General features: G+C 48.4%; 1 protein-coding gene across 4 annotated transcripts in view; it reads left to right on the top strand.

Moving 5' to 3' along the window:
- Window positions 1-21,740, top strand: part of SMARCA4 (SWI/SNF related, matrix associated, actin dependent regulator of chromatin, subfamily a, member 4) — a 98,708-nt gene that overhangs the window by 75,093 nt on the left and 1,875 nt on the right. Inside the window, exons 26-32 of one of the 4 annotated variants that reach the window (XM_029052722.2) lie at window positions 1,302-1,529; window positions 1,794-1,889; window positions 2,169-2,246; window positions 5,036-5,254; window positions 8,639-8,892; window positions 19,746-19,854; window positions 20,506-20,607. In XM_029052722.2, the coding sequence (XP_028908555.1) occupies window positions 1,302-1,529; window positions 1,794-1,889; window positions 2,169-2,246; window positions 5,036-5,254; window positions 8,639-8,892; window positions 19,746-19,854; window positions 20,506-20,607 (1,086 nt within the window). The remainder of the gene's footprint in view (window positions 1-1,301; window positions 1,530-1,793; window positions 1,890-2,168; window positions 2,247-5,035; window positions 5,255-8,638; window positions 8,893-19,745; window positions 19,855-20,505; window positions 20,608-21,740) is intronic. The other 3 variants (XM_029052721.2, XM_029052724.2, XM_029052723.2) reach the window with 3 other exon arrangements.

Here is a 21,740-nt window from a genome sequence, read left to right as displayed (position 1 = left end):
ACCCCCACCACACTTATCTCCATGTCCTTAGACTGTTGCTTCCTTTAACTCTTTTTTCTTTCTTTTTTTTTTTAAAGTATCTGTTCTCTCCCACTGGGTTGTAAGCTCCTTGAGGGCAGGGATGGTGTCTACCAAATCCACTGTATTATCATCTCCTAAGTGCTCTATGCAGTGTCCTGTGCCCAGTTAAGCGCTCAGAAAATACCAGTGATGAGCAGACCAATACCCAGAGCCCTACTGAAATCACATCTCCTGCGGGAGGCCTCCATGACTAATCTCTCATCTCCCACCTTGCCCCCTCCCCCACCACCACACACAAAAACACACACTGTGTCATCTATGCACTGGAGTCATTGGTCGCCAGACACTTAAGTACTCGCTCCATCCCTACACCCCACAGCACTTTTGTATATATGTTTAAACTCCGTTGCTTCTGCTCCCTGTGATTTAGTGTCTGTCTTCCCCGCCCGTCCACCAGACTGTAAGCTCCCGAAGGACCAGGGACCCTATCACCTAGGTCTATCATACTCTCCCAAGTACAGAGTAAGCGCTCAATAAAGACTATTGGTGGACCGATTACCTGACTCCCTTTTCACCCATTTCCTAGATCTTTACAATCGTTCCTGCTCATGTTATTACCTGACCAGGCTTTTAGGTGTAACATGGGTATGTCATTTCATGAGTCCCTCGGGATCGACGCTGTTGATAATTGAGCAGCCTATATTAATGTTCATAATCATAGTGGGAGGGAAGGGCCATCCTGTGCAGCCGTGGAAGAGAGTAAGGTATGAAAGTGAATATTGGTCCTCAGTATCCAACACATTGGACAAAACTTGAGTTTTCTTGATTTTTGTTTTTCCTTGCGGGAGGCCAAGGGAGCTTGGTCTGCCAAGAAAGGTAGCAGAGGACAACTCGGGGGAAAACACCCACATCCTGACAGCGTATGGGATGGAATAACGGCAGTCTCTGCCGCCGTCCCCCGGAAACACTGTTCATCCGTTAAGATGAATCCATTCAGAGTCTCTGAAGGAGCTCGGGCTCTGCTTGGTTATCAGTCATCCGTTTTGAAGGGAGACCATTATCTTCTACATTCCTCTGTCTTTTCCCCTCACCAGGCAGCACCTCAGCCCAAATTTACTGTCCCGTTAATCTCTTGTTCACTGGGGCCATTCCCACCTGGAGCGATGAAGTTCGACCCGGCCGTTCGGGGTGCCAGATTTTCCCTCTTGTGGCGGCAGAATCCGATATTTGTCTTGGCGCGAGTTGGGCGAAACTGATGGGCAAACAATTCCTCGTTGCAGGACTTGCAGGCCCAGGACCGCGCCCATCGTATCGGGCAGCAGAACGAGGTACGTGTCCTCCGTCTCTGCACGGTCAACAGTGTGGAAGAGAAGATCCTTGCTGCGGCCAAGTACAAACTGAATGTCGATCAGAAAGTGATCCAGGCTGGTATGTTTGACCAGAAGTCCTCCAGCCACGAAAGAAGAGCTTTCCTGCAAGCGATTCTAGAGCATGAGGAGCAGGATGAGGTAAAAAGCTCTGCACACCCCTTCCTTTCGTCCTCCCAAGTGTGAATGGTGAATGCATGGGCGGCTTTCATTTTTTTTTATATATATACATATATATATATATTTTTTTTTGCTCTCTTATTTTTTTTGCATCCCTGGAGTAAAGGGAGTGTGGGCTGAAAGGAAAGAGGATGAGTACTTGATTTTCTTGAAAGTGAATTTTAGTGCTGGTGAAAGATGCCGGATTGACAGCCCTGGAGACTGAAGTCCTCTATTTATCCACAGAGCAGACACAGCACGGGCAGCGGCAGTGCAAGCTTCGCCCACACTGCCCCTCCGCCAATGTGCCTCAACCCCGACTTGGAGGAACCACCTCTAAAGGTGAGAGGGGTAGTTCAGTCTCCATGCCCATTCAATCCTTGGCTTCTCTGCTGAGGTGGCCAGCAAGGGGGCCAGATCTGGTGTGTGTGCGTGTGTGTATGTGCGTGTTTTTTGTTGCGATGTGGATACGTGTCCACTGGAAACTGGACGGAAACCACCACCTCATTTTCCATGGACCACCGAATAGCTGTCAGGTGGTAAAGACTGTCGGTGTCACTGCCCACCACTTCCACGCCCGGGGCGTCTTGTCGGTCGGATTAAGGTTCTGCCGTCTTCTAGGAAGAAGATGAGGTTCCCGACGACGAAACAGTTAACCAGATGATCGCGCGACACGAAGAGGAGTTTGACCTTTTCATGGTAAGCTTGGCAGGATGCGCGGAAGCCGTCAGTCGTGTGGGTAGAGAGCACGGGATCAGGGGCTTGGGAGAGCACGCTAGCGGGCGGTCCCGCCTTCGAGGATTGTGACAGTCCGGAGGGGAGCGAGGGGCAGTTGCGTTTGAGCGCAGGAGGAAGAGAGGGGATGCAACGGGGAGCAGCCAGGAATCCGGCAAGGCGAACGGGTCGCCGAACGGGAAGAACAAAGAAGTATTAAGGGCTTGGGAGAGCACGAGAGTAGACGGTCCTGGCCTTGGAGGATCTTAACGGTCCAGATGGAGGGAGCAGGGCAGGGCAAGGATGCAACCGGGAATAGCAGGAGCACGGCAAAGCGAAGAGATCGGCAAGAGTGAGGAATAGATAATTAGGGTACGTAGAGCCCCGACAGCAGTGTGGCCGTGGAGCCGAAGGAAAGCCCTGTGTTCGTAAACGCTATGGATAGCTGCTTTTCCTGCATCCGAGTGGCTAAGAGTCTGCCTGCCAGTACAAGGGCAGCAAAATAGCAAGGGGCGGAGCTGGTAACTTTCCGTGCCCTGGAGGATTTGGGAGGGGAAGATGCTTCAGAAGATAATGGTCTGATGAACCAAAGTCAAAAGTGATTTTTTTTTTTCTTTTAAAATCACATTTAAGCACTTACTGTGTGCCAGGCACCGTACTGAAAAATCACTAATAAATTAATCAGATCGGAGACAGTCCCTGTCCCGTGAGGGGCTCACAGTCGTAATCACCATTTTCCAGGTGAGGGAACTGAGGCAGAGAAGTGAAGTGACTCGCCCTAGGTCACACAGCAGATGTGGCAGAGCTGGGGTTAGAACCCAGGTCCCCTGCCTTCCAGGCCCGTGCCGGATATGGGTCTGTGCTCCTGGCTCCATCCGTCCTCCTAATAAAGGGACACTCCTGCCTGACCCTTGATCCAGCGCTTAGAACAGTGCTCGGCACATAGTAAGCGCTTAACAAATACCAATATTATTAAGAGTATCTCCAGCTCCGTGATGTGTATGTGCTTGAGGGGTAGAGCTTACGCTTTCTGAGCAGCCTGTTTACTTACTGAGCTTTGCAGCATTTCTTTTCAGTGGGGACGGAAATGATTCCAAACCTTCAGAGTCTTTCGGGTGACATTAAAATTCCCCCTCCAGTGCCCTTGCATCTCTAGGATTCTCGCGTCGCCTCTCATCTCTAGGCGGAAGCCGTATTCTGAGCGGAGGGCCAGATTTGCTCTTTAGTAGAAAGCCTCCACCACTGCGGGGCCGGGGGCGGTTAGTGATAATAACTGCGGTATTGGTTTACCGCAATACTCCGCGTCAGGCATGTACTGAGAGCTGGGGTAGATACAAGATAATCAGGTCGTACCCAGTCCCTGTCCCACGTGGGGCTCCCAGTCTCAACCCCCATTTTACAGGTGAGGTAACTGAGGCGTAGAGAAGTAAAACGACTTGCCCAAGGTCACACAAGAAGCAGCGTGGCGTTGTGGATGGAGCACGGGCCTGGGACTCAGGAGGTCACGGGTTCCAATCCCGGCTCCGTCGTTTACCTACTGTGTGACCTTGGGCGAATCACTGTACTTCTCTGTGCCTCGGTTCCCTCGCCTGTAAAATGGGGATTGAGACTGTGAGCCCCACGTGGGACAGGGACCATGTCCAACTTCATTTCCTTGTATCTCCCCCAGCGCTTAGTACCGTACCTGGCACAGAGTAAGCGCCTAACAATTATTACAGCAGGCAAGTGGCAGATCCAGAATTAGAACCCAGGTCCTTCTGGGTGCCCTTCCGGTCTCTGCCTCTTTTTCCAAGGCAAAAGAGCTATTCGTGGGGGTAACCCCCAGCACCAGAGCATGCACAATGCCCTGGAATGAGGTGCTCAGACTAGATTGGCAGCTGCAGATCTGAGAGCTCTAATATATGTATGAACCTTATTTGACTTTATTGGTAATGGGACCCCTCGGCAGTCTACTCACTTGAGCTTTGTGAGTGGGGGGAGGAAAAGCAATGAACAGAAATGATTTTGAAACCAAAGTTTCTCCTTTCGAGTTATTTAAAATAGAGGCTGTGCATCGTTTTTGGCGGGGGGTAGGGGGGTGTGGGAGTGGAGGGATGGGAAGGTATTTATAAGCATTGACTATGTGCCAGGAACTGTACTGAGCACTGGGATAGATACAGACCAGTCAGGTTGGACACAGTCTGTGTTCTACGTTGGACCGTCTTTGTCCCATTTTGTAGATGAGGTAATGGGGCCATAGAGAAGTGAAGTGATTTGCCCAGAGTCACACGGCAGACAAGTGGCAGAGCCGGGATTAGACCCCAGGTTCTTCTGACTCTCAGCCCTGTGCTCTAGCCACTAGGCCAGTGCTGCTCTGACTCGGTTTCTGGGCTTTTTGCATTTGCAGTTGTATTTCAACCCAGTAAGGTTTCCAGCTTGGAGTAGAAGTGGCCAAGGACCCCCTTTAATAATAATAATAATAATAATAATAATGCTGGTATTTCTTAAGCGCTTACTATGTGCCAAGCACTGTTCTAAGCACTGGGGGAGATACAAGGTAATTAGGTTGTCCCACGTGGGACTCACAGTCTTAATCCCCATTTTATGGATGAGGTAACTGAGGCACAGGGAAGTTAAGTGACCTGCCCAGAGTCACTAAGCTGACAAGCGGCGGAGTGGGATTAGAACCCACGACCTCTGACTCCCAAGCCCGTGCTCTTTCCGCTGAGCCACATTGCCTTTAATGACTATGCTAACTGTCCCTGTGGCCTCTGCCCCACTTTCACTATGTAAAGCGCATGGATCTGGACCGCAGACGGGAGGAAGCCCGCAATCCCAAAAGAAAGCCACGCCTGATGGAGGAAGATGAGCTTCCTTCTTGGATTATTAAGGATGATGCCGAAGTGGAGAGGCTGACCTGTGAGGAGGAGGAAGAAAAAATGTTTGGCCGCGGCTCCCGCCATCGTAAAGAAGTGGACTACAGCGACTCACTGACTGAGAAGCAGTGGCTCAAGGTATATACCATAGGTGACTGCTTCATTCTGCAATGACTTTTCAGGTCGCCTTGTTAAAACCGGCCAGAAGGACCTTAGTTTGTGCTGGGAGGAACTGGAAGAAAACCTCCCCTCGGCATGAGGGAAAGTGACTCTCGGGACTCCCTTGGTGGTGTTTCATGGAAATCTGGCAACCGGCCATCTTTAAGGACACTCTGTCTGATTGTCTCTAATCGCAGTCTCAATAAGGTTTGAGCAGCCAGTTAATCGACTGGTGCCTTTTCACATATGTCAAACCACTACCCTGACCCACCTTACTCAGTGAGGAGTCGTGAAGCTGCAGGGAGAGGTTGGGGCTGGAGAGATATTTACTGAGCGCTCACTCTACTAAGCCCTTGGAGAAAGTAGAATCCGAGTTGGTAAAAAAAGATCCCAGTCCACAAGAGCGTAGCTGACAGGGGAAGGCAGGCATGAAGATTACCGATTACCAATTACCGATAGGGGAAATCCCTTCTAGACTGTAAGCCCGTTGTGGGCAGGGATTGTCTCTCTTGCTGAGTTGTACTTTCCAAGCGAAGTGCATAAGGAGCACACTGCCAGTCAAGTGTATAGGTGACGTAGAGCAGGAGGGCAGGAAGGAAAAATGAGGGCTTACTCGGGGAAAGGCCTCCTGGAGGAGTTGGGATTTTAGGAGGGTTTTGGAGGTGGGGAGAACGGTGGACTGTTGAATATGAAGGGGAGTTCCAGACCAGAGGTCGGATGTAGGCAAGGAGGCGGCAGGATAGACTAAATCGAAACACAGTGAGTGGGGGGGAGGTGTTTAGACAAGCAAAGCTTGCAGGTTCGGTTGTAGTAGATCAGCGAGGTAGGAGGGAGAGAGCTGCTTTCCTTAAAGCCGATGGAAAGGAGTTTCTGTTTGATTTGGAGGTAGATGCACAACCATTGGAGGTTTTTGAGGAGTGCGAAGATGTAGAATGAATGGGTTTTTCAGAAAAATGAGCCTGGTAGCGGAGCGAGATACGTACGGCCTGGAGAGGGGAGATACAGGAGGCAGGGAGGTCAGCAAGGACTTGGCTGAGGCAATAGGCAAGGCAGGATAGGATAAGCGATTGGATCAGCATGGTACCGGTTTGGGTGGAGAGGAACGGTCGGGTTCTGGAGATGATGTGAAGGTAGAGCCAACAGGATTTCGTGACTGACTGAATGTGCCAGTTGAACGGGACAGATGAGGACAATCATGGGCTTGTGAGGCAGGGTCTACAGAAATGGGAAAAATCTCAGGAGGGACAGGGTTCAGGTGGGAAGATGAGATCCATTTTGGACAGGTTAGGTTTGAGGTCTCAGCAGGACATTCAAGGAGAGATGTTCTGAAGGGAGGAGAAAATGTGAAGCTGCAGAGGAGAGAGGTCAGGGCTAGAGAGAGAGATTGAGGAATCATCCCCGGAGTGATGGTAGTTGAAGCCGTGAGAGCTAATGAATTCTCCAAGGGAGTGGGTGTAGATGGAGACAAGAAGGGGACCCAGAACTGAGCTTTGAGGGACCCCCCCAGTTTGAGGTCGGGAAATGGAGGCAGAGCCGGCGAAAAAGACTGAGAAAACCGCCAGAGAGATAGGAGAACCATGAGAGAACAGTATCAATGAAGCCAAACTTAGATAAATCTTTCCCGGAGCAGGGGATGGCCCGTTATGTCAAAGGCAGCAGAAAAGCTGAGGAGGATTACGATGGAGTAGAGACCATTGGATTTGGCAAGAAGGATGTCATTAGTCAATTGTATTGAGCACTTACTCTGTTCAGAGTACTGTTCTAAGTGCTTGGGAGAGTACAATACAATAATAAACGGACACATTCCCTGCCTGCAACGAGTTGTGGAGTGAAGGGAATGGAAACCAGATTGGAGGAGGTCGAGGAGAGAATTGGAGGAGAGGAACTTGAGAGAGCGGGTATAGACAACTTGCTCGAGGAGTTTGGAGAGGAATGGTAAAAGGGAGATGGGGTGATAACTGGAGGGAGCCATGGGGTCAAGGGAGAGTTTTTTTAGGGTAGGGGAGACACGGGTGTGTTTGAAAGCATTGGTGACCTTAGAGGGCCATTTTCATGGAGCGGAGGGGGCAGAAGCCAGATTACGGTAGGCTGAGGGGAGAGTTGGAAGAGAGGAAGTGGAGGCAGTGATTGCAGAAAACTCAAGCAGTTTGGAGGGGAATGGTAAAAGGAGATGAGGCGATAACTGGAGCATGCCATGGAGTTGAGGGAGGGTTTTTTTTGTTTGTTTGTCTTAGGGTGGGGGTACCAAGCTTGCTTCCCCCCCCCCCCCTTCTATTTCATGTGGGTATAACTTGTAGGGATTTACCAAACTTCCCTCTCAGGATTACAAAACCACTGAGACTAAATCATTTAAAACCTGATTTCAAAGCAGATGACAGATCGCATTGAGATTTTATCCCCTTCTGATCATTTCTTCAAAAGTTATCGAATTTTGGCAAGAAGAGTTATGAATCTACTGGTCTTACAAACTTTGTTTAGAAATGATGAAAATATCCCACCCTAAAATAGTTTGCTTAGTTGGAAATAGGGGGGTGGGGAGTGAATGCATGTTTAATGAGAATCAAAAATACCTGCTCAACCAGTTTACGCCCTATGCTTCCTTCATTAAAAAGCACCCTTTAATGTTTTTTCTTTGCTGATTATTTCCAACCTTCAAGATAAATATGCTAAAATGTGCGCATCTGGAAACACTGAAAATATCCCTTAGATTTGTACACTTCTATTTGTTCTGTAAGCGTCAAAGGACTGTGATTAAGGAGGAGGTTGAAACAATCCAATAAACCGAATGTAGTGCTGGAGAGCACTGTCTGCCAGGATGGTTTTCATTCTTGGGGAGAAAAATTTATGAGAAACTTGTTCCGTAGCAGTAGACCAAGTTCCCTGAGCAAAAAAGACCCACTATAAAGGATGAAATACGTTACTGCCTCTTGCCAAGGAAGAAACAATTGTTTGCTGAAAAAGTAATATCCGCCACAGGGGAGGGACCTGGGCCTTAATGGGAAACTGTGCACGCTGAGGCAAATTGAATTCCTAGTCACGAATTCTGCTCTCTGGACTAGTAGGTTATGAGCCCTGGAGAAGTGAGATTCTTTTTTCTTTCCCCCTGCACCGTATTTGAGGTCGGTCACTCTTACTGGATCTGGGAGCAGAGAGGCGAGTTATACAAAGCTGCTTTCGTGACCTAGAGCGAGGTTGCCGGATGATTTGTGGGTGAGGCCGACACAGAGTTCACCAGCAGTGCTTAAGCATCCTGTAAACTGTCCCCACTCTCGGTTTTGCTTATTACTTAGCCCACCAGTTTGGCTTCTTTCTCTCTCTCTCATCTTAATGGTGGTTGTTCTGTTTTACTACATTACTGTGAAGGCAATAGAAGAAGGCACCCTGGAGGAAATAGAAGAGGAGGTTCGTCAGAAGAAATCATCCCGCAAGCGCAAACGTGACAGCGACACTGGTTCTTCTACTCCAACTACCAGCACCCGCAGCCGGGATAAAGATGATGATAGCAAAAAGCAGAAGAAACGAGGCAGGCCTCCTGCTGAAAAGCTCTCTCCTAACCCTCCAAACCTAACCAAAAAGATGAAGAAGATAGTCGATGCTGTGATCAAATATAAAGACAGGTAAATAAAGAAAGGGACGGGCTTTTTCGTAAGAATTCCTCTTTAGTTCTCCTGTGGCAATAAATACAGCGTTTGCCAGCTTGAATTGGTTCTGTCTTTGTGGAGAAATCGTTTACGCTTCACGAACTTCCAGCAGTTGGACCTACTCAATAGCACTCTCTTTGGTTGGAAGGAATATCTGAGGGCGGAGGCTCCGGCAGTGGGTGGTGGTGCGTTTTCTCATTAGGGCAGTAACCAATCAGTTGTATTCATTAAGTGTTTACTGTGTGCAGAGCACTGTACTAAGTGGTTGGGAGAGTACAGTACAACAGAATTAGCAGGCTTTCAGTATGGGGGAGAGACGGACGTTAACCTGAATAAATAATATATAATCCAAAGAGATATGCACATAAGTGCTGTGGAGTTGGGGGTGGGGAGGAGATCAAGTGTCCAAAGGTCACAGATTGAGCTGCATAAACGTCGCAGAAGTGAGAGCGAGGTGGGGAAAAGAGGGCTTAATCAGAGAAGGCCCCTTGGAGGAAATGTGACCTTAGTGATGCTCTGAGGGTGGAGGGGGGGTTTTCTGGCATATGTGGAGGTGGGGAGGGAGTTCCAGGCCAGGAGGAGGACGTGGAAAAAGGGGGCAGCGACAAGACAGATGAGATCAGGGCACAGTGAGGAAGCTGGAGCTAGAGGAGTGGAGGGTGCGGGCTGGGTTATAGTAGGAGATTAGTGAGGTGAGGTAGGGTGGGGCAAGGTGATTCAGGGCTTTAAAGCCAATACTGCCGAGTTTCTGTTTGATGCAGAGGAGAATGGGCAGCCATGGACTCTGCCACTTACCTGTTGGCTGACCTTGGGCAAGTGACTTAACTTCTCTGTGCCTCAGTCCCCTCATCTGCAAAACAGGGATTCAATACCTCTTCTACCTCCTACTTAGACTGTGAGCCCTGATGATCTTATATCTACCCCAGCACCTAGAATAGTGCTTGACAGTATTTAATAAATACCACAGTTCTTATTATTATTACTATTACATATTATCTTTATCCCCCTAGATTTTTGTGCAGGGTAGCCAGCAGGAGCTAGATTGCTCTGCCCCTTGGAGGTGAAAGGGGGCTGCCTTGTCCTTGGATTTCCAGCATGGGCAGTTGGAACCCCTGTGATCACTTTAGTCTTATCTTTGGCAGGGGCTTCTGGAGGCAAGCGTGGGGCTCCTTTCATCCTTTTCCCCTCCAGGGGACTTCAGGATTGGGTCAGAGGTGGTTCTCCCTTCAGCCTGGTGGGATATTAGGGGTGAATCTGGGGCACTGGCTTTTAGTACTAGCTAGGGATTTTGGTTGGGGGTGTCCCCAGTAAAGGCCGGGAAGGTAGGGAAAGGCAGAGGAAGCTTCCACCTGTGGTTTGCCCCAAGCCCTCAAAAAGAAAAATTGGTGCCTCTAAATGAAATTCCTAATTCCACCTGCATACTCAGAGGAAGTGCTATGGGCTAAATTACCTTTCCCCACCAGTTCCTGTTCGTGCACTATTGTTGGGGTCCTCGTATCGTCATACAGTTTCAGCTTTGTGCAGGTTTCACACCGGCCCACCTTCCTTTGGCCTGTGAACCAGGCTAACTGGGTTTTGTTTTGAATTGCAGTGCTCCGCTACCTCATCTCAGTCTCCTACATTGTGCGACTTATGTGGCTGGGGCTCGTTCTGACCGACAAGCATACCCACATAGTGGCTTTTCAAGGCCTCTGCAACAAACTCCTTTGTCAGATTTCTCAGTGTGTCAGTTTTTCTTTGTCAGATTTGTCAGTTGGCAAGAAACTCCTTTGTCAGATTTCTGACTTTCTTGCACGCCTCTTAATCCCCACCCTGTTGTCCTGAATTGCTGGGGCACAACTGCGATGCACTCCTCAAGATGTACCTTCGCATTAGAGCAGTACCTACTGCTTTTTATAGGGGGTTATGATTCTGGAAAAGTTTGAGAGTTAAAGAGTGTGTAGAGAAGCAAGAGTTAGCTTAATTTTAAAGCAGAAATTCTCAGCTTGCTGCTTGGGAGCTCAAAAGAGCTCAGCAACTTCAAGGAAAGACTTCTCTGTTGGGGTAAAATGGTATTTGGGATTTACCAAGCGCCCAAAAGGGAGCTGGGAGGAAGAGAAGAGAGAAGTGAAGTGTGGAGGAGGAGGGAGAATGAGAAGAAAAAAAGCCAAAAAAAGTACGTTCGATCTTAAATGCACAGGAAAAGTACATCCTGGGTCTTGAGTTCTGTAAGTTCATTGAGGGCAGGGAATGCGTCTACCAACTCTTTTACACTGAACTCTCCCAAGTGCTTAGTACAAGGCTTTGCACACAATAGGCTCTCAATAAACACCACTGATCTACCAATACTGAGGTGAGTTGATCTTTTGTAAAGGAACTTTACTGGAGTGAAGAAGGGGTTGATGGGGACTCACCATATGAGTCTGCTGACTTGTCCCCTTCCAGAGATTCTTGTGGCTCTCTGGACTTCTCTCAAAATATCCAAGAAATGGGCTCCCAAAAATTAGTCTTCAGGAAAACAGCCTGGAGGAGGAAAGGAGTAAATTTGGACACTGGGATGGAGCTGTAAAAAGTGGCCGCATCCTTTTGCCTACTGGAAAGAATGATGCTTTTAGTGGTAATACCATTTATCCCTTTTTTTGCCTTCCTCTGAAGCCCATATAATCCCCCTCTATCACCACTCCAGCCACTAGTGATGGTCACCTATCCTTGGAGACTTCAATATCCACCTAGGTATCTCTGAAGACCCTTCTACCGCCTGCCTTCTATCACTCCTCAACTCCACTGATGTCCTGCTCCATCCCACCTCGGGCACACAGTCTCATCGTCTCTTGCCACTGCACAGTCTCCACTCTCACCAACTCTGAAATCCTTCTATTTGACCTAAACCTCCTCATTTGCCTTCTCTCCCAGAGACCTCCAATCTTTTGACCCCATTCAGTTTTCTCAACTCACCATGCCCCATTTAGCCTCCATACCCAAACTACCTTCCCTCAGTGACCAGATTGACGCTGTCAACACCACCGTCTCTACTGAACGCAACTCACTCGCTTCCTTATCCCTTCGTCGTTCTCATTCCACTAACCCACATCCCTGGATTACTGCCACAGTTCACCTCCTTCGCTCTTGTGCACGAGCTGCTGAGCGCTGCTGGTGGAAATCTAGACACCAAGGCTGATTTTGTCCACTTCAGATTTATCTTTGAGTGCTTTAACTCTGCCTGGTAAAATTATTTCTCCATACTTATTTTCACCAATGCCTATCGCCCTCACCAGTTGTTCCAGACATTTAACTCCCTCCTCAAATTCCCTGTCCCTTCTCCTCCCTTATCCCTGTCCCTAATGATCTGGCCACCTTCTTTATTGAGAAAATTGGTACTATTGGCAAGATCTCCCTAAAATCTCCCCTGCCCCTTTTCAGTCCCTCCCCCTTCTGGCCTCCTCTTCATCTCTCCCATCCTTCCCAGCAGTATCCCTAGAGGAGATCTCCTGCCTCCTTTCAAACGCCATCCCATCCAGCCATCCTGTCCACATGCGCATCCGACTCCACTCCTTCACACCTTCTCAAAACGCCCCTTCCCTTAGTCCCTCCCCAACAGCCATCTTTAACTCTTTGCTCTCCAATGGCTTCTTCCCCACTGCTTTCAAACAAGCCAGTCTCCCCCATCCTAAAAAGCCCTCCATTGACCCCACAGCTCCCTCCAGTTACCGTCCCATCTCCCTCCTGCCATTGCTCTCCAAACTCCTTGAGCGAGTTGTCTCCACCCGCTGTCTCAGGTTCCTCTCCTCCAATTCTCTCCTTGACCCCCTCCAATCAGGCTTCCATCCCCTTCACTCCACAGAAACCACCCTCTCAGAGGTCACCAGAGATCTCGTTCTTGCCAGATCCAATGGCCTCTACTCCATCCTAATTCTCCTAGACCTCTCAGCTGCCTTCAACACTGGACCACCCCATTCTCCTGAAAACATTATCCAACCTCAGCTTCACTGACACTGTCCTCTCCTGGTTCTCTTCCTATCTCTCTGGCTGCTCATTCTCCGTCTCTTTCGTGGGCTCCTCCTCTCCCTCTCACCCCCTAGCTGTTGGGGGGGGGGGGGTCCCTCAAGGTTCAGTTCTGGGACCCTTCCTATGCTCCATCTTCACCCACTCCCTTAGAGAACTCATTCGCTCACATGGCTTCAACTACCACCTCAATGCGGATGATACCTAAATCTCCATCCCAGCCCTGATCTCTCTCCCTCTCTGCAGTCTTGCATTTCCTCCTGCCTTCAAGACATCTCTACTTGGATGTCCTCCTGTCACCTCAAACTTAATATGTGTAAAACTGAACTTCATATCTTCCCACCCAAAGCCTGTCCTCCCCTTAATTTTCCCATCTCTGTAGATGGCCCCACCATCCTTCCTGACTTGCTCCTTGCTGACAAGCCCATAACCTTAGCGTTATCCTTGACTCCTCCCTTTCAACCCACATAGTCAATCCATCACTAGATCCTGTTGGTTTGACCTTCACAACATTGCTAAAGTCCCCCCTTTCCTCTCCATCCAAACCGCTAACACGTTAAATCCAATCACTTATCCTCTCCCGTCTTGATTACTGTATCAGCCTCCTTGCTGACCTCCTAGCCTCCTGTGTCTTCCCTCTCCAGTCCTTACTTCACTCTGCTGCCTGGATCATTTTTCTTAAAAAAAAAACCCACAAAAAACGCTCAGGCCGTTTTCCCGCTCCTCAAGGAACTCCAGTGGTTGCCCATCCACCTCCGCATCAAGCAAAAACTCCTCACCATTGGCTTTAAAGCACTCAATCACCTTGCCCCCTCCTACCTCACTTCGTTATTCTCGTACTACAACCCAGCCTGCACACTTGGCTCCTCTAATGCTCACCTTTCTTTTGTACCTCGATCTCGTCTGTCTCGCTGTCGACCTCTCGCCCACGTCCCACCTCTGGCCTGAATCTTCTTTCCTTCTCATATGTGACAGAGTATTACTCTCCCCTCTGCTTCAAAGCCTTACTGAAGACATATCTCCTCCAAGCAGTCTTCCCTGACTAAACCCTCTGTTACTCTTCTGCCTCTCCTGCGTCGCCCTGACTTGCTCCCTTTATTCATCCCCGCCCCACAGTACTTATCTGTAATTTATTACAGATTATCTGTAATCTGTAATTAATATCTGTAATTTATTTTATATTATTGTCTGTCTTCCCCTCCAGACTATAAGCTCATTGTAGGCAGGGAATGTGTCTAATGTTGAATTGTACTCTCCCAAGCGCTTAGTACAGTGCTCTGCAATAGTAGGCGCTCAAATACGATTGAATGAATGAATGAGTGCCTAGCGCTGGGAGGGAATATCCAGGAGGGGTTTAGCTAGGACATGGTCCCTGTCCTTCATGGGGCTCACAATCTAAGAGCATAAGTGAAGAGAAGGGATCGGAGACAGGCACAACAAGAATGTTGAGCCGTCTGGCTTTTGTGCTTCCTTCATGCAGTCTAAGGCATGTTTAAAAAAAGAAGCGCATGGCCTGGTGGCGAGATCTTGGGGCCTGGGAGTCAGAAGGACCTGGGTTCTAATCCCGGCTCTGCCAACTGCTTGCTTTGTGACCTTGGGCAAGTCACTTAACTTCTTCATGACTCAGTTTCCTCAACTGTAAAATGGAGATACCTGTTCTCCCTCCTACTCAGACCGGGAATCCCACACGGGACAGGGACTGCGTCTGACCTAACTTGTACCTACCTGCACTTAGAAGTATTTGATGCCTGGTAGGCACTTAACAAATACCATAAATACAAGTTTTATTTTTTCATCCTTTTAAAAACCAATCAGTAGCATTTACTGAATGACTGCTGTGTGCCAGAACACTGTACTAAGCACTTATGAAAGTACAATCAAATTAGTATGCCTGGTCCCTCCCCTCAAAGAGTTTACAATCTAGGGGAGACAGACACTTAAAATACATTTTAGAGCAAAGAGGAAGTAGAGGAACAGTGTGGCCTAATGGATGGGCCCAGGAGTCAGAAGGACACCACTTGCCTGCTGTGTGACCTTGGGCAAGTCATTTAACTTTTCTGTGCCTCAGTTACTTCATCTGTAAAATGGGGATTAAGATTGTGAGCCCCATTTGGGACATGGACTGTGTCCAAGAGCCCGGGCCTGAGAGTCAGAGGTTCAAATCCCAGCTCTGCCACTTGGCAGCTATGTGACTGTGGGCAAGTCACAACTTCTCTGTGCCTCAGTTACCTCATCTGTAAAATGGGGATTAACTGTGAGCCTCACGTGGGACAACCTGATTAACCTGTATCTATCCCAGCACTTAGAACAGTGCTCTGCACATAGTAAGCGCTTAACAAATACATTTTTACCCCAGTGCTTAGAACAGTGCCTGACACACAGCAAGAACCTAACAAATACCATTTTTAAAAAATACTTCAGTCAGGCGACGAGGAAGGGCTGCAGTGGCAGTTGGAGGAAATAAAATGTGGAGAAGAGAGAGAAATTAGGGAAGGCCTCTTAGAGATGTGATTTCAGAAGGGCTTTGACAGTGGGGAGAACTGTGGTCCAGCAGGTGTTAACGGGAAGAGTTCCAGACAACTTCGGGAGAGGTGAGAACAGGGCACAGTGAATAGGTTAGTTTGAGAGGAATGAAGGGTGGGAGCTGGGGTGTAGTGGAAGAGGAGTGGATATTTAGGGGAGAGAGGAAGAGATCATTGACTGAGTGCTTTAAAACCAGGGTCAGGTGTTTCCGTACTCCTTGCTCCGAACAGCCCCGTGAATAAATTCAGTTAAATAGAATGACAACTTCTAAATCAACCAGCTGCAGGATTAAAGTATCAATCATTCCATCAGTGTAGTTTAGCTGCAGAGCACTACCCTAAGTAACAAATACAACAGAAGCAAAACACACATTTCCTGCCCACAAGAAACTAATAATCAAGTGGAGGTAACAGACAATAATTTTCAAATCATTTCCTCCTGGCACAGGAGGAAGAACAAAGATAAAAGTAGGTAATATTGATTCACTCAATTGTATTTATTGAGCACTTACTGTATGCAGAGCACTCTACTAAGCAGTTGGGAAAGTACAGTCCAGCAGTAAACAAGACATCCTCTGCCCACAACAAACTTACAGTCTAGAGGGGAGACAGGCATTAATATAAAAAAATTAATTAGAGATATGTACGTAACTGCTGTAGGGCTAGTACAGTGCTCTGCACATAGTAAGCACTCAATAAATACTATTGAATGAATGGGAGGAGGGATAAATAAAGGGAGCAGGTCAGGGCGACGCAGAAGGGAGTGGAAGAGCAAAGGAGGAGCTTAGTCAGGGAAGGCCTCTTGGAAGAGATATCCCTTCAATAAGGCTTTGAAAAGGGGGAGAGTAATTGTCAGATTTGAGGAGGGAGGGCATTCCAGGCCAGAGAGGACGTGGGCTGGGGGTTGGGGGCAAGATAGGTGAGATCGAGGCACAGTGAGAAGGTTAGCTCTAGAGGAATGAAGTGTGCGGGCTGGGTTGTAGAAGGAAAATAGTGAGGTGAGGTAGGAGGGGGTAAGGTGTTTGAGTGCTCTGAAGCCAATCGTGAGTTTTTGTTTGATGTGGAGGTGGATGGACAACCACTGGACATTCTTGAGGAGTGGGGAAAAGTGTGAATGCTTTTGTAGAGAATGATCCGGGCAGCAGAGTGAAGTAAGGACTGGAGTGGGAAGAGACAGGAGGCTGGGAGGTCAGCAAGGAGGCCGATCTCATCATCTCAAACCACTGCAGTCTCTACCCTCACCAACACTGAAATCCCTCTGCTTCCTCTCACTTGCCTCCTCTCCCACCTACCTCCACCCCTTAAATCTGTACTGTTTCCTCACAGGGACCTCCACTCTCTCAACCCCATCTATCTGTCTCAGCATGTCACACCCCACCTAGCCTCCATACCCATTCTACACACTCTTGATGACCAAAGAGATGCTCCGAACACCACCCTCTCTACTCAACTCAACTCGCTCACTCCCCTGTCCCTTCGTCGCTCTTACACCACTAACCCACAGCCCTGGATCACCTGCACCGTCCGCCTCCTTCATTCTTATGCTCGAGCCGCTGAACGCTGCTGGAGGAAATCTAAACATCAGGCCGACCTTGTCCACTTCGAGTTTGGCCTTTCTTGCCTTAACTCTGCCCTCTCCTGTGCCCGGCAAAACTATTCCTCTTCCCTTATTGACACCCATGCCCATCATCATTGTCAGTTGTTCCAGACATTTAACTCCATCCTCAGGCTCCCTGTCCCCCCGCTTCCCCCATCCCTCACCCCCAACGATCTGGCCATCTGCTTCATCAAGAAAATAAACACCATCAGGTCTGAGCTCCCCAAAATCCACCCCTCCCCCTCTCAGCCCCCTTTTCGACGTTCCCATCCTTCACAGCAGTATCTTCAGAGGAGATCTCCTGCCTCCTCAAGTGCCACCCCCTCCACATGTGCATCAGACCCCACTCCTTGGCACCATATAAAAACTCTCGCCCCTTCCCTCATTAACTACCATCTTCAACCGCTCACTCTCCAATGGCTTTTCCCCACAACCTTCAAACATGTACATGTCTCCCCCACCTCCCCCAACAACTTTTTCCCCAAAGTATGGCATATGAATGTAAATGCTGTGAATAGCTGTTGGGTAGACAAGATTTGGGATGTTAGGAATTAATTGGGGAGGGCTCCCTGGAGGAGGTGGGATTTAAGGAGCTCTTTGAAGATGGGCAGGGCTGGTGGCTTAGTTGATCTGTGGATGTGGAGGTTATTTGGGGCCAAGGAAACAGCATGAGAAGCCGTCAGAGGTGAGAGAGCTGACATTGGAGAAGAGTGAGGTGAGCCTGGGAGGAGTGAAGAGAATTGTTGGAGTGCCTTGAAGCCAGTGGTAAAGAGTTTTTGTTTGATGTGGAGGGAGGTTGATAACCATTGGAGGCTTTTGGAAGAGTGGAGAGATAGAATTATATAGGATTAGCGTGTTCATAGTAACCGTTCCTGTATTAAACTGGATTAGAAGACAGGTCAGACACGGTTCCTAAGAGTCCACATGGGGCTCTTCATAAAAATTCACATAAAAGACCAAATAGCAACAGAGCAAAAAATTACCAGCTTTATATTCCAAGGTGTAAGAGCGATCTTTCATCATATGAGGTGGTCAGGAAAGTGAAGCTGAACAGGACCACTGTATTCAAGGAATCCAGGAGTGAGGAGATCAGGATTCTTGTTCCCACTCCTTTACTGACTCAGTGACCTTGAACAAGTCACTTCATTGCTCTGTGCCTTAGTTTCTTCCCCCCCCCCCACACACACACACCCACAGACAGTTTTGTTCTAAAGATAGCTAAGAATCTATTTTGAAAGTGTACCCTTCAGAGGGAAGATGCCCTTTCCTCTCCACCCAAACAGCTACCTTACTGCTACAGTCTCTCGTAATATCCTGGCTAGACTACTGTGTCAGCCTTCTCTCTGATCTCCCTTCCTCCTCTCTCTCCCCGCTCCAGTCTATTCTTCACTCCGCTGCCCGGCTCACCTTCCTGCAGAAACGCTCTGGGCATGTCACTCCCCTTCTTAAAAACCTCCAGTGGTTGCCTATCAACCTCTGCACAAAACAAAAACTTCTCACTCTAGGCTTCAAGGCTCTCCATCACCTTGCCCCTTCCTACCTCTCCTCCCTTCTCTCTTTCTACTGCCCACCCCGCACGCTCCGCTCCTCTGCCGCCCACCTCCTCACCGTCCCCCGTTCTTGCCTATCCCAACGACCCCTGGGCCATGTCCTCCCACGGTCCTGGAACGCCCTCCCTCCTCACCTCCGCCAAACTAATTCTCTTCCCCTCTTCAAAACCCTACTTAAAGCTCACCTCCTCCAAGAGGCCTTCCCAGACTGAGCTCCCCTTTTTCCCTCTGCTCCCTCTACCCTGCCCCCTTCACCTCTCCGCAGCTAAACCCTCTTCTCCCCCCTTTCCCTCTGCTCCTCCCCCCTCCCGTCCCATCCCCTCAGCACTGTACTCGTCCGCTCAACTGTATATATCTTCATTACCCTATTTATTTTGTTAATGAGATGTACATCACCCTGATTCTATTTATTTACTATTGTTTTAATGAGATGTTCTTCCCCTTGATTCTATTTATTGCCATTGTTCTTGTCTGTCTCCCTCGATTAGACTGTAAGCCCGTCAAAGGGCAGGGACTGTCTCTGTTACCAATTTGTACATTCTAAGCGCTTAGTACAATGCTCTGCATACAGTAAGTGCTCAATAAATACTACTGAATGAATGAATAGAAAGTCTTTCAGTCTATTGGGGTTATCTCCCCCGGTGCTTAGTACAGTGCCTGGTACAGAGTAAATGCTTAACAAATACCATTTAAAGGAAAAAAACAAAGTATGCCCAAGAATGCCTAGTCCCGTCCAGAGCTCGGTACCAGATACTGTAGCTTTACCATCCCTTTCCATTTCCCACTTGATTACGATCATGAAATCAGCAAGGACATTTTGGAACACAGAGCAGGTGTAGTCTCATAACCAAGAGGATTCTTAAATTTGGTTTCCTGTTCCACTCTTGGCTTGTTTCTGATTTCTTGTGGCCTCAATCTCTCCCTTCTCTCAAAGGGAATTGTGTACGGCAGCTGTGAAATCTTCTATTAAAAAGGTGCTGTAAATCGATCGGTGGGAGTTACTGAAAGCTTCCTGTTTGCAGAACACTGTACTAAGCGCTGGGGCGAGTAGAGGCATGTGGCTAAGATTTCTTATCCAGTTTCCTTTTACAATCAGTAATACACAAAATGTGGCTCTTCCTAAGAAGAGAGATTTGAGCAGGTCTTTGATTTTTGTGTGTATTTCTCATTGTTTTATAGTAGTAGTGGACGCCAACTAAGCGAGGTATTCATCCAGCTTCCTTCTCGCAAAGAACTGCCGGAGTACTACGAGCTCATCCGCAAACCAGTGGACTTTAAGAAAATAAAGGTAACCCTGGCTTGTCAGTTCTCTCTTCCTTTTGGGCTGGTGGAGCACTAATGGATTTCACGCGGTTCTTTGGTCTGTCTGGAAAAGAAAAGTTGTGGAAAGTCTGATGCTTCTGGGGTCTTTGACCCGTTCTTAGTGGAGAAGCCAGGCCTGGCGCCCAGTTTGCCACTCTTGGCTACCTTCCATGGGATCTCAGGGGCTGGATTTCACTAAAGAGTTTTATGTTCCCCAAAAGGCTAGGCTTTGGTCCATCTCTGCCAGCTTCCACATTTCTGAATAACTTAGAGCCCATTGCTTTTCTGTCTCCCTTAAGTGCCTTGGAAGAGGCCCCATTTTGGGAAACAGGAAAGAGAAGCAAACTCCCATAACCCAGTGAAGTCGCTGGGGAGAAATAGCTTGGAGTATCTAATTAAAAACAAAGATGGAAAAAAAACCGTCTTCCGGGGTAGCCAAGAGGCCAGGTGCCGAGGGCTAGTTATCACCCATCATGCTACCTGTGTATAGAGGGGAGGGCCTGTTCCACTCCCTGCTACGTGGACCTAGTCCCCCTTTTAAGGTACTGTTGAATGTGGTTTCTTGTTGGCTGGGAGAGCCTAAGTAGTTGTGAGGCGGTTGATTGGTCTGGGGTTGACTTATGCTTCTCTCCCCCAGGAACGTATCCGCAACCACAAGTATCGTAGCCTGAATGACCTGGAGAAGGATGTGATGCTCCTCTGTCAGAATGCGCAAACATTTAATTTGGAGGGCTCCTTGGTAAGGCATCAAATTGGGTAACTGTGCTGGGTGGGAATATAGGGGTGCCGACTCTCAAACTCCCTCCCCTGATTCAAGAAGCAGTCAGTGGTATTTCTCGAGTGCTTACTGTGTGCAGAGCACTGTACTGAGTGGTTGGGAGAGTACAGTACAGAAAGAGTAGGGATAAGCAAACCCTGCCCACCGAGAAGCGTACAGCCTAGCGGGGAAGACAGACCTTTAAATACGTTACAAATGGATCTGTACGTAAGTGCTCTGGGGCTTGGGGAGGGTTAAGGGTAACAGACCCAAATGCAGCAATAGTAAAATTATTTCTCTCCATTAAGGTTGGGACCCCTGTGGTTCATCATGGATTTTGTGGGTTTTTTTTGACATTTCTACTAGAGCAGCATGGGCTTGGGAGTCTAATCCCGGTTCCACCACTTGTCAGCTGCATGACTTTGGGCAAGTCACTTCACTTCTCTCTGCCTCAGTTACCTCATCTGTAAAATGGGGATTAAGACTGTGAGCCCCGTGTGAGATAGCCTGATTAGCTTGTATGCCCCCCAGTGCTTAGAACAGTGCTTGGCACATATTAAGCGCTTACCATGTGCAGAGCACTGTACTAAGTCCTCGAGAGAGTAAAATATAACAATAAACAAACATTCCCTGCTCATGAAAAATCAATTACAAACATCAGAAGCAGTGTGGCCTAAGGGAAAGAGTACGGGCCTGGGAGTCAGAAGGACCTGGGTTCTACTCCTGGCTCCACCACTTGTCTGCTGTGTGTCCTTGGGCAGGTCACTTCACTTGGCCTCCATTTCCTCATCTGTGAAAAGGGGATTAAGACCGTGAGCCCCATGTAAGACAGGGACATGTCTATCCCAGCGCAGAGTCCAGTGCCTGGCACATAGTATGTGCTTAACAAACACCACCTTATTGTTATTATTAATATTATTATTATTTTTAGGGGACCACCTCCTAATCTGGGTTATCTGTAAACTTTAGAACTTCCTGGTGGTTGGATTCCTGTAGATTGCTGAGATGATGACGGTTGTCCAGAAATCGCTTTAGAGAGCAGTTTCATCCTATTGGATTTTTGTCTTTCTGTGCCAACCTGGAGTCAGCGGAAGGACCACCTATCCTGAAAGAAT

The sequence above is a fragment of the Ornithorhynchus anatinus genome, chromosome X2 (genome assembly GCF_004115215.2).
Source record: "Ornithorhynchus anatinus isolate Pmale09 chromosome X2, mOrnAna1.pri.v4, whole genome shotgun sequence".
Lineage (NCBI taxonomy): Eukaryota > Metazoa > Chordata > Mammalia > Monotremata > Ornithorhynchidae > Ornithorhynchus > Ornithorhynchus anatinus.
This window is presented reverse-complemented; position numbering and strand designations above follow the sequence as displayed.